Source organism: Amborella trichopoda, chromosome 9 (assembly GCF_054954075.1).
Source record: "Amborella trichopoda isolate Santa Cruz 75 chromosome 9, AtrichopodaSantaCruz75HAP2 v2.0, whole genome shotgun sequence".
Classification (NCBI taxonomy): Eukaryota; Viridiplantae; Streptophyta; class Magnoliopsida; order Amborellales; family Amborellaceae; genus Amborella; species Amborella trichopoda.
In genome coordinates, this window is record NC_142344.1 from 46,662,721 (window position 1) to 46,675,790 (window position 13,070).

At 34.6% G+C, this 13,070-nt stretch overlaps 1 protein-coding gene across 6 annotated transcripts; it reads left to right on the forward strand.

The window, feature by feature from the left end:
• The first annotated feature begins 651 nt into the window (after window positions 1-651).
• Window positions 652-9,419, forward strand: LOC18442703 (TLD-domain containing nucleolar protein). 6 transcript variants are annotated; one of them, XR_016040484.1, is made up of 7 exons: window positions 652-887; window positions 4,468-5,094; window positions 6,477-6,688; window positions 7,766-7,998; window positions 8,085-8,284; window positions 8,433-8,569; window positions 9,026-9,419. XR_016040484.1 is itself a non-coding variant. In XM_088846401.1 (7 exons), the coding sequence occupies exons 1-7, from the start codon at window positions 735-737 to the stop codon at window positions 9,122-9,124; spliced, it is 1,650 nt and encodes a 549-aa protein (XP_088702527.1). In that variant the 5' UTR covers window positions 652-734; the 3' UTR covers window positions 9,125-9,419. The 6 variants fall into 6 exon arrangements, 1 of the variants encoding a protein (XP_088702527.1); XR_016040485.1 differs by having other exon boundaries at window positions 8,457-8,569; XR_016040487.1 differs by having other exon boundaries at window positions 7,766-7,982.
• Window positions 9,420-13,070: the final 3,651 nt, after the last annotated feature.

The following is a 13,070-nucleotide window of genomic DNA, read 5'->3' on the forward strand; positions in this document are numbered from 1 at the left end:
TAATGTTTTCAAACATCAAAACAACTATTTTGATGAATTTTCAAGATGCACCTCACTTTTATAGTCAGGATAATATTATATGGTTGGCTGCTTAGTTCACACCTTGTATTATAAAAAATATATTATTTAATTATTTAATTTTGGTAACAATTTTTTGTTAATTTTAGCTGTTTCCAGTTATAAACAAGTGATTTTCAATAAATATTCGAAGTAATAAAAATAACATTCAAAGAAGATAAAATCGTAAATAACACGCCTACAATTTATTTCAAACATCTTTGTAATGGTCATTGCCTAACAATATGCACATCCCAAATGTAATTCAAGGTTAACACCTAGTATATTTGTTGGGGTTCGTAGTTTTTATTGAAAATTAGAAAAATATTGATTTGGATCAGAATCGTTCAATCCAGAACAAAAATTAGTAAAAATATATTGATTCTTACCCCGAACATATTTTCAATTTTTATTTTATTATTTATTTATTATTGGCCTATTCACTCGTTGATCCGGACCGCCGGTCCACGGATGCACATTAGTTTACCTGATAGGGGATCTGGATCACCGATCAGTTTTTTAAACGTCGGTGAAAGTAGAACCTCCTAACTGTCTCTTTTTCTCTTACATGTGTCTGGTTCCGGAACTACAGAAGGCATGCAGTAAGCACATTTCTCCCTAGTTCAGACGCCAAGTTTGTTCTCTGCAGTTTTCATCGCATTTTCAGGAAAGCGAAAATGGGAGCTTCTTCGTCTTCACACCAGGTTTCACAAGAAGAAAAGGAGGCAGAAACCCTAGCCATGGCCACCGGCTGCCTTCCCATGCTTCAGAAAGCCTTTACCAAGCTTTCCAATCCTCAGACTAACACCATTCCCATCAAAACCCTCCGGGTAAAAGCCCTAATTGTTATGGCTATTTTATCAGATTCCGTAAATTTGCCACTGAATTGCCTCATGTCTTCGAAAGTTGAATTATCATGCCTAGTTGTCCCTTACATTTTTTTCACAGTGAAATCAAGAGTATATTCAAACAGTTAGGAGATGATCATTTTGCTTTATTTATTTATTTGTTTTGTGTTGGGAGACTATGGGAATTTGAACGTGATAGTAGCAGGAAAAGCTCACACCAGTAGCCTTGATTATCCAATCTCTTTTGGTGTATTTTGGATGATCTAGTAAGTCTTTCAGACTAATAAGATATGAGAAATGTGATTTTAGTGAATTTTGTTCTTTTTGTTTTGTTTTTTTTTTTAAACTGTCTTATCTGGGTAATCCATGGTGTTATATTCCTGGTTTCACGGTGTTTCTTTGGTGTTAGATCACATTGTTGTATACCTGTGTCCACCATTAAAATGTTACTGGTTTTTATCTTCCATTCACTAAAAGGGAATGTGATTACCGGTAGTAAGTTCAGATCCATGATGCTCTTTCAGCTGTAGGCGATTTGGCATTCTTTAACATGTGTTCCTGCTTCTTTTATATATTTTATAATTGAAGGAGTGCTTTTATCCTGCAGTTTCCCTTTAGGCTTTTGGAATTATGACTAAGAAGACAGTTGGGTGTTTTTGGAAGAATAAATATAGGATAACTTAAAACAGAGGTTCATGTTCATTTGAAAAGAAAAAACAGAGGTTAAGGTTTCTGGTATTGAAAAAAATGTCTATGACAGTATGGGACACAGGATAAACCTGTAAGGCTGTAACTCTTATCACGCCCAATATCTCTCTCCCAATATCTCTTTTGAGATGATTGAATTATAGGATGAATCTGAGACCAAAATTTTGGTTATGCAAACCAAAATCTTGTTCCAATTTCAGCCTTATGCTCATGTAGATTTTCGTCTTTCTTAGTTTGTTTTAGTGTGAATTATAGTTGAATTGCGGGTGAAGTAAGCTGAAATCAGCGTCAATACGATATAACTTTAGGTTTTGCTCCCTTTAGCAAAAAAAGAGAGTAATATTTCTGGTCGCATCTCAAAATTCTATGACAGTTGAGCAAGGTCCGGTGATTGTGTAAGTTGGCACTTCATTAATATGAGAACGGAGGCTAATATGGAGATACTGCTCTGTTTCATTAGCATACCATATAGTAAGAAACACCACAGCAATATTCGCTTTTTATTTTTGATGATGAACAGTGAAGATTAACCATACCCGAGTAAATGCCCATCATCAATAACTGCCAATTTTCTCTACCATTAATCCACAAAATGAAAGTTGATCTTTCCATTAGCACCAGTTATGCATACATTCTTATATAAGAGGTAGATGACTTGTTGGAAATATCAACCTGCGCTAAACTCCCACATTAACCATAATATTGTTTTTAAAATTGGAAGCAACATAACCTCCTGTTCAGAAGCAATATGTAAATATGGAACCCATTTATGTAGAATATTTGTAATTTAAATGGAGGTATCTTTTAAGAACCAATATGTAAATATGGCAGTCATTTATGTAGAATATTTGTAATTTAAATGGAGGTATCTTTTTATCGATTCTAATTCCTGTATCTAGACTCCCGTGACTGTATTTCCATTTATTTGAATGCTGTGAGGGTTTTACTCCACAATTTTCTTTCAACAAATATGGCTGGAGCAAAATGATAGTACGTTCATGGGTAAAATCTGCACGGTAGCAAGAGTTAAGGATCGTATCAGGAAATTTGTGGAATTTCTTTGGGCCCGAAGTAGGAAAGATTTCTGTTCATGGTCTCAAGTGGACTTCATCACCAACTGGAAAGCCATTATTAGCTCAACCTGCGATGGTGCTCTCCAGAGCGTGCTTGTGGTTCCCTCCACAAACCGAATGATTAGATTAAATTTTGACAGTTCTTCTCTCTGCAAACCAGGGCATGCCGGTAACAGGGATGTCTTTTGAGACAGCTTGGCTCAATCACTTCTTTGTTATTCTAGTTTGAGAGGGGAGGTAGGCTTAATGCCGAGAGGGGAGACGTGCTTAATGCCGAGAGGGGAAGCATGCTTAATGACCACTGAAGCAATAGCCCCAGGACGTACTGAAGCTCCAGAACAACTATTGGGGTCCTAACCCTACAGTGGAAGGGCATTCAGAAAATGTTAGTAGGTGGGCCTCCAAAGCATCCCCTGCCCTATGAGGCTTAACTACTTTTCGAACAAAGTTTCACTATCATCGGGCCCTCAAAGTTGTTTTCAGGCTTATTGGGAGAAAAGCAAATCAGTCTGCTGATAATCTAGCTAAGCCAGGTGCAGAATCACACATTGAAGCATTGGCTACTTTGAGAAGCTCTTCCTAGAGCTCCCATACCTTACCCCTTCCCTATCGTTTTTGTCCTCCCCCTCCTCCTACCCTTTCTCTTCATCTCGTGCTGTAGTCTCACAAGCTTGCTCTCTCTCCTTCTCTGATCTGACTTCCTTTCTGTCCCCAGTTCCTAAAATTTTGTCAGGCACTGTTGGAGTAAAAAGGTTCTGCGAGTCACCACTTTGTAAACATTAAAACTAAATGCAATATGTATGATATTAATACAATACACTCGATTACCAAAAAAAAAAAAGAAAAAGAAAAGACAAAAGAATGGGTTATCTGCCCAGAGTGTTCATTTTAACACCATAGTAATTTTACATACCCAATGTTCTCAAGTTCAATGTCTTTGGGATTTCCAATTTCCATTAGTACTGCCTTCTTAATTTTCTTATCACTGTGTATCATCAAGTGATTTAAAACATGTACTCGGGTTCGGACTTGCCCGTGTCCCCATCCCGAGTCAGCAGTCCTGCTCAGCCTCAAGTCTCTGTGGTACTTACATAAAAGGAACCCTGACTCAGTGAGACCCGAACGAGTCCCAAAGTTTTGGAGCCAGATCAAGCACCCTTCCAGGTCCAATTGACTTGGGCAAGTCTGAGTCCAAGTCACTGAGTTTTAAGTTTAATCACTAATTGATGGGGAGAATATACAGATTTTTAGTTAGCATTATATCTTAAGGATAGCCAGAACTTTCCATTGCCTATTTCATGCTTTATGATATCTTTTTTTGTTTATCAGTCCCAATGTATATGTTTTTATACTCTAGACTTGAAGATGGTTGTAGGAGCGGTAATAAGACTTGGATTGGCAGTCACTATTCTCTAGACATGTCTATGTTAGGTCAATTTGTCCTCTAGATATCCGATTAAGATAAAAAAAGGTGTCTTTTTAGATCATTCAAAATCTTATGACTTACGTATGATATTGGCATGCTGGTGGATCTGTTGCATGTGTAGTCCACCTTGGTGGATCACTTGGGATGCAGCTGAACTGTACGTTAGTATGCATTTGTTTTCATATTGTGTTTCTATTGATAAAAGACGAAACAAAGTGATCTGATTATTTTTATGATGTTAGTATTATTGATAAATACACTATAACATTTGGTAATTGGAAAAATTTATCTCTGTTCTTACCAATAGATTTTTTTTGTTAATCTCGGTCTTCATATTGGTTTGGTTTTGTTCCAGGAGTGCTTCTATATTCAGAGTACAAAACTAGAATCAGAGGAATCTGCGATACCTGAATCTTTTCCAAAGTTATTGGAGAATCTGGGTGCATCTGTCATTGACCAGTTTTTCAAGACAGAGAATGAAGAAATTTCATCGTTTGAGTTTTTGAGAGGTTTTGTTAGGTGTTGTGGAAGAAACCCTGCATCTGTTTCTTTGAACATGTTGTGCAAGCTGTATTCCAAAACTTGTGCAAAGGTTGACATGCTTCCAAAGCCAGAAATTTTATTTGATGATTCCATTGATGGTAAAGTAAGTGGGTCTCTCACAACTGCTGATATGCATATGCTTCTTTGGATGTGTTGGATAATGGCACATAGCCCATGGATTTTGAGGTTTTGCGATGAACAAAATGGCAAAGCTGCTTTGGTTCTACCAGAGATAAACCATTTGGTGTTCTCAGTCATGGTGTCATGCAGTGAGATTGGCAGTGATATGGACATCTTGGGTAAAGATGTCTCAGTTTGTACTGATCAGATTTCCATTGGAAAGTTTCATTTGTGGGCTCTGGCAACAGTTCCTGGTCTTGCAAACTGCCTTGGTCGGTATGTCCATGACAGGCTTCAAAGATTGAGTTCTATCCATGAGGTACAATTCTCATTCTTTTGCTGAATGTTCATATGCACTTCTTCAGGAATGAAAAAAAATCGATTTACTTTGATTTGGATTTGGTATTTTGGTCCAAACTCTCGTCTTTCGATATTGAATTAAATCTTATTTTTTTATTATTGAATCGACTTCTATAGTCCTATATTTGGCAATTCCTGAACTGCTTCTTCTGTGTCGGGGATTGTCAAAATAGGCAAGAATACTCTTTATACGTCAAATACCTTTGATGGGTATTTGAATCACAATACCAGGAGGCCTTAGTTCCTTCTCCCGTTCTTGATCATATTGGAATATTAATAAATGTATACACCATGGATATATAGCCTTCGATCTCATGAAATAACTGGCTTTTGGTCTTGTTCGCAATCTATGGTTGAGTACTTGTTTTGTAAGGCTTTTAGTTGAAAGTAGATTCAGGAGATCTATACTTCACAATGGGAACAAAAAGCTTTCTGGGAAAGTATATATCAGTTATTTGCCATAGAAAAATGTGAGCTGGATATAATATCGACATCCTAAGATTCAATTGGAATAAATAGACTGCACAGAAAATGAATATATAAGTTGTACTTTTGTGTTGTCCGCTTTTTCTGAGGTTACATGGATATGGTTGATATTTTCTGATACTGATGGGAAACTCCAAATCTCTATTTCATGTGATATTAATTGCATGATTACTTATGTTTGCAATATTTTGTTAACTCTTTTTTTGACCTTATTTCATGTGCATCTGTACATATATTCAGGTTTTCTAACCTACAGATGTCTAACAGTGGACTTTGCAAATGTTCTCCACTTTTTTAGAGAGAACTTCCTAAAAAGTTCTCTCTAAAAAACTCCAAATCTCTATTTCTTGTTCCCTAAAAGTATTTGGGTAAGAAAATCTCCATGATTATCAGGCACAATGACAAAATATCTTCTGTAGATGGGGCTGACATTCAACATATAAGCTGAATGTCATTACTTGCTGTGTAATTGTTTGGTCATTTTCAGGGACAAGACAGAAATTGGCCTGACCCAAAATGTTTTGCGCCAGAATGATAGGTTCACTTAAAAATGTTGATTATTTGTGCAGAATTCACCATTAGGGTCTCTGTCTTCGAAAACATACATAAGCACACCTGCACACCTATAAATACATATGTAAGAGCAGGTTTTGTTTCCTTTTTTCACTCTATCTGTGCATGTTTAAGTTGTGTAAATTTTCTTCTTTAGCAATCATGTCGAATGACATCTGTATGTTATTGACCTTCTATAAATTAGTTGTTTCATAAATTAGTTGTTTCATACATTTAAGATGTAGTGGTTCAACATATTCTAGCAAATAATTTGTGATGACTGTGATTGATACACACAAACAGGAGTCCAATAAATGTGAACAGGATGTTTCTGAGCCTTCTTCTCGATCAGTTGGTGATTTATCCTCTGCCAATACACGAAATAGACATCTTTTGACATGTGGAAGGGCCTGGGCTATTTCTCTTTCCTTGAGAGACTTTTCGATTGAGGAGCTTCTAAAGATATGCTGTTTTCCTGAAAGGGGTGTTGGAACATGTCAGCAACTCCTTTACAGGTTCGCTTTCTCATTTTTTAATTTGTTGAACATTGTATTTCTATAATGAACAGGGTCTATACAATAAGTTGAGGCGTTTGAAAATTGTAGTTAAGGGATGCTGCTTTAATGTTACTTCATGGCCTGAGGAAGGTCCAGAACCTAGGTGATCAACAATGTGCTGGATACCATCATGTCATCTACATTCATCCTGTCCCATGAGGGGCCAGTTAATGAGAAACCCAATAAGATAAAGACAGAGTGTCCAGGGAATGAATGGATTGGAGACATCAAAATACCATATTTTTATATGTGCACACTATTTTTCTATTTTTTAAGCTTTTCTAGTAATTGCTGCGAAGTATTAGGGGGAAAAAAAGCATTATAAAACAATATGGAAAACTGGCTCCCTTCAGAACAAATACACAATATTAAGGAGGAATCTGATCGCTCAGTTAAAAGAAATGAGGTCTTTGTTGATAGGGTTGAAGGGTGAAAATTTGTTGGCCTCATATGGAATTTGTAAAATCTGAGCCACCTAGAGTAACCTTCATTTCAGGCACTTTCAAACTGATCTGATGTAACTTCGCATGGTGCTTTCAAAGTTTAGCACATGACTTGAGGATTGTTTCGAATCTCCAACAATATAAATGCTGTTGAAAAAGACCAATTTTGTGTTTCATAAGCACATTGAATGCAAGAAGTGAATTAACAATTATTTAGAGTAATTCCTGAGGCATTTCTCTTCAACCGCCTCCTTCTCCGCATGTTCTAATTTCCTTACAAATGGAGTTGACAAAGACCACCATCATTCCATGTTTGCAAATGGCTGCTTGTTGAACTCAATGGTAGTTTGAAATGGAGTGTACTATTGCTTATGCAAACATCTTATACTGTAATGATAGCATCATTTAGTGTGGGAGGGGTGGATGGAGGGAGGGAGATGCTGAAGAAGCAGAAGCATGAGTCTGATTTTAACATGATTATCATTGAGTTTGTGCTGCCATATTTAAGTTATTGCTATTAGTCTGCATATCTTTATATGGGTGAGTTTATACTTTCTCACTGCAAGTTGCAATGTTTGCCATGTTCTTGCAGGTCTTGTTTGGATGGTAAGGGAATGAACAGATTCTGGGCTAAAGTAGAAGGTTACCATGGACCACTTTTGATGCTGATATCTGCAAGTTCAGGCTCCCAAAGTCATCATGGTGTTGGACAATGGATCATTGGGGTCCTCATTTATCAGGGTTTTGAAAATAAAGATGTTTACTATGGAAGTAATGGATGTCTCTATGCTATCAGCCCAATTTTTCGTGTATTTGCTCCTTCCGGTACATACTCCATATACAACCATATTGACTTGTGACATTTTCTCGATGAATATCCAATGACATGGACCCGCATATTAATGTAACAGGAAAAGAGAAGAACTTTGTATACAGCCATTTGCGTCCCACTAGAAAAGTATATGAAGCCCATCCAAAGCCAGTTGGGATTGCATTTGGGGGGAGTATTGGAAATGAGAGAGTTGTGCTTGATGAGGATTTCTCCAGAATTACCGTGCGGCATCATGCATTGGACAAAACTTATAAGCCAGGTTCTCTCATTGCTAATCAGGTAAGGCTTTGGAACTTGGCATTGAACAGAACATCTTAGAAAAGAACAGTTTAATCTCCAAACAGCTGATGTTTCAATAAGGGATGAAAGTGTGAGCTGTTTTTTGTTAGTTCTTAACTCATGGGTTCATTTTGGGTCTCTAATGTAGTCATCATATAGGGGTTTTTACCAGTTGAGGCATCTATTCTAGAGGTGGAAGTGTGGGGCTTGGGCGGAGAAGTTGCAAGAGAGGTGCAGGATTCATACAAGCAAAGGGAACAACTTTTTGCAGAACAGAGGCGCAAGGTTAGCATCCTCAATTTGATCTTTCTGCCAAACAACTGAGGTTCAAGAATGCGTTATTTTCATTTACCAGCCATTGCTTGGGCTGTTATATGAGAAGTAACATGTTATTTTCTAGACTCTGGGCATTATGCCCAGTATAGCATTATTTTTTTTGGGTGAGTCAGTGGGAAGAGGGCCCCTACCCTTAGTAGGAATTGAGCCTAGGACGTGGCTTTGGGCAAATCGTCAAACGCTAACCAATTAAGCCTGAGCTCTTTTCCTAGTATAGCGTTATTCAACAATGATGGTGTGTGGCCTTTTTTGATAACTTTTTGCACCTTGTTCTGATCATTATCGTTGGCGCAAATTTGGAAGAGTTTTAGAAAATTAGCATGTATAATTCTATTTTTATGTGGGGTTTGTTAATTAGCCATATTCATATTTTTATGTACTCAATGCAATTTGGGCTGTTTGCAGGTTGACCTGAAAAATTTCACAAGCTGGGAGGATTTGCCAGAAAAGATAATGATGGACATGATTTCTGATCCCAACCGTGTTCGAAGGGAAGATCGATAAATGAAGTTCATATACTTGGTTCCTATATAGTTTCATTGACCAAAACAGATCTAACTTATACACTGGATAAAGGGAACTAGATCACTTGTGAAGATATCGAGCAGTTCCCAACACGGATCGAGGGTTTCAAGGTACATGGGACTGAGGGCCAAAACCTATTCGTCATATTCTTTTTGCCTTTGTACTTTAGTTCTCAGGTTCGTATCCTTGGCTTACCCAGTATGGTAAAACATGGATTCCCAAGTTCATCAATTGTACTTGGTGAATTGATAATAGCATCATTTTTAGTGGTTAATTCGGGGGCTTCATTCAGATGAAAAAGTAGACCGATATGGAAAGAATTTTGTGGGGAAGAAAATCAAATATACTTATTAGAAAATTAAAGAAAGGTAACAATACCTAGCTTCAATGGCTCTGCCGGATTCACAACATGTCAAGGAAATTTCTAAATAGTAACTCAAATCTCTCTTAGACCTTACATAGAACTCAAGAAACTCTACTTCTAGTATAAATAGAGGTCCTAATTAAAACAAAGTTTATAATGATATTTTTTGCCCTTGATATAAAACAAAATATTTTATAAATATCTCAACTACTTTTCTAAACAATTCCTAAAATCTAAAAAATATTTAAAAATCCTAAAATATTTTTAAAAAATTTAAAATTTCAAAAAATACTCCAAAAAAATTCCAAACGTACCTTCTTAAAATTAAATAAGAAGAATTTAAAATAAGAGCTAGCTTTTTTTTGCATTAGTCTCTGTTAATTAGAGAAAATTCGTCCTCGAGTTTTGAAATAGAGTTTTGAAATAGGCTAAGATGAATTCTTTGTTAAGCCCACAATCTTTTTCAATTTGAACATTACAAATATGATCTTAGGATTTGTGAGTTATTGGATTAATCAAAATACAAGGATTATGCAATGAAACTCGGGCTTTGAAATTATTTGACAAATACATAAACTCTTTTGTGAACACCTCGAGGAAAGGGTTTTGGTATGTAGATAGAGTTGGGAACACCTCGAGGAAAGGTCATGGTATGTAGATAGAGTTGTTTGGCCGTATAAACTTGTTGGTTTCCCTTAGTTTAGCCCCATAAACCTACTAAAATTGCCTAAATTTAATCCTAGACTAACCACATGTGCATATTAAATTTGAGCACTGCATTCAATGGTCAAAACCAACTTCACCTATTTTGAAGGTTTGATAAAGGCATCAATAGTTTATTTAAAGGTGAAAATTTCTTATAAAATGCTATATTTTTTGAAAAAGAAAATTTCTTATAAAATGCTATATTTTTTGAAAAAATCACAATTAGAATAATTTCATTTTATGAAGACAATTTTAAAATATCAAATTTTTAAATATTTAATTGATAATATGATATAATTTATCATTAATTATAAGTTAATATTTGTAACAGAGCAACTTATTTAGTTAAATAATTAGTCACATGAAATTAATGTTAATTATCTTTTTATTTTAGCAGTATTTAAATAGTGTCCTTGAAATGTTATAATTTTATGCATAGGTCTCTTTTTTAAATACGTCAAAATTGTTTGTAGGAGAGCGAAATTTTGTGTTTTAAAAGATAAAGATAAATATCAGAGAGAGAAAGAGAGAGAGATATGTTACATGTCTTTTAAATGTATCATTGAGAAAGGGATTATGTTCTTTTTTGAGAGGGATTGCATTAGGCACTGTGTATCTTTTTAAAGATAAACGTAAAAAAGCACCCAAGATGGAGAGAGATAGAGAGAGACTGCGTGCCTATTAACTACATCTAAGAGAGAGAGGGAATTGCAATTGGGGGGTTTTAGACATGGTGAATGGGGGAAGAAGACGAAGCATGCCCCTAATATACGAGAGAGAGAATGAAGGGGTGAGAGAGTCCAAAGGTTTATTGAAAAAATCCAATGCCACGGATCATAAAAATGAGAGAAATAAAAAAAGATCAATCAAATTGAAAGAGATTGGAAAGAAGACTGGATGAAAAAATCCAATGACACGGATCATAAAAATGAGAGAAACAAAAAAGATCAATCAAATTGAAAGAGATTGGTAAGAAGATTGGAAAGAGAAAATTGATACAATCAGGTACTTTTTAATATTTGTTTATCATTTACAAATTTCCTAGTATAACATGCGGTATTTTTATGAAAACACTACAACATAATATTTGTCTTTTAAGAGATGATATCAAAGATAGAAATTATTTTGTTAGATGTAGTGTTGTGTGATTATCAAGTATTTTTTTCTCATATATAGATTTTTTTATTTTTACTATAAGTTGTAGTTTTTTAAGGGAAGACAATCATGAAATCAACAAGGTGTTCAATTTAATATTTTTCTATAAGGTAAAGGCTTTAGTAAAGCTTTTAAACCGCGCCATAATCTTGTAAAAATTACAGCTTATGAGATGTTTACAATATTTATATTTATATCGAAATGTAGCATTTATTTTTTAATATGATTATTTGAAACAAGGTTTTCTCTTAAACTAGAGCTTTTGGTTTAGGGTATGTTTTTGAAATTAATAATTTTTGTTTTAAAAAACTACAATTTTTGGGCTTCTCTCTCTCTCACTCTCTCTATGAATGTTTTTACGCATATACGTTGAAATTAACAGGATTTATGGTTATTATTAAAATTAATAGGTTCTACTTTGCAGCACCTATTAGAAGGTGCGAATTGATTCAAGTGGAGGGTTAGAAAATGGTAAAAGGTAGGCCCAAAAAGACATAGTTGGAAGTAGTGAGAAAAAATATGGAGACTTATGGTCTTACAGAGAGTGCTCTTGATAAAGCAGAATGGTAGATCAAGATTCATGTAGTCAATCTCAAATAGTTGGAAAAAGGTTTTGATGATGATGATATTTACTGTGCTATTAAATGTGAATATTTTTCTGAAAGGCTTGAAATAATGCTTTGAAAGATAATCGCCAAATTAAGAATGAGTTTTTAATGAAAAATAATTTTCAAATTAATAGGATGTTTAGTCTGTTTTTAATGAGATAGAAGTTTTACAAAAACTTTTAAATGACATCATAATCTTGCAAAAATTACCGTTTATGAGAGATGGACAATATTTAGGTTTATCTATGAATTTAGCATTTATATTGGAATAGGATTTCTAGACATAGGCTTTTCTCTTAAATTAGAGTTTTTGGGTTAGGGTATGTCTTTAAAATTAATAATTTTTATTATTATACCATAAAAAATAAAATAATAATGATAATAATAATAATAATAATAATAATAATGCATTTTCCTTCTAAAATACACATAATGGTATGTGTATTTTGCTAGTTATCTTAATGTATATTATATTAATATTAAAATATTATCTATTTTATTATAATATTTTATTTTTATGATAATATTATATTAGTCTTAATACTGTGGTATTGCACTATGTTAATACAATTATAATATTTATATGTAATACTACTACTACCTCCTCCTACAAGTACTAACTAGTCAAATAGTAATAAATTGATATTTACTTAAATATATATTTAGTATAAATAATAATATTAGGAGTGCAACATATTTTTTTTTTGTAATTTTATATTTAATAAAAATAACTGAATACGTTTATTTTCATAACTTGTTTTTAACACCCCTTTGAAGTCCTTCTAGGCAAGGCACAAAAGAACATGGTAGTCTAAATAGCTTTGACTTTGCTTTCAAAAGCACTATTATTCCTTCTTTCCTTACAACCCAAATTATGGTGGTCAAAGCAATTCTCCACAAGCAAACCTCCCCCCTTTGCAAATGGGAACGACTCCATTGAAGAATATGCAGTTTTATAGACTTAGGAGATGCCCAGCTAAATTCAAGTGTGTTAAACAGCAGGCTCCTGAAGGGGTAAACAAAAGGGCAATGTAGCAACTATATGCATAGGTTTCTTCATCGCTCTTGAACAACAGAAAAATATATGAAAGGA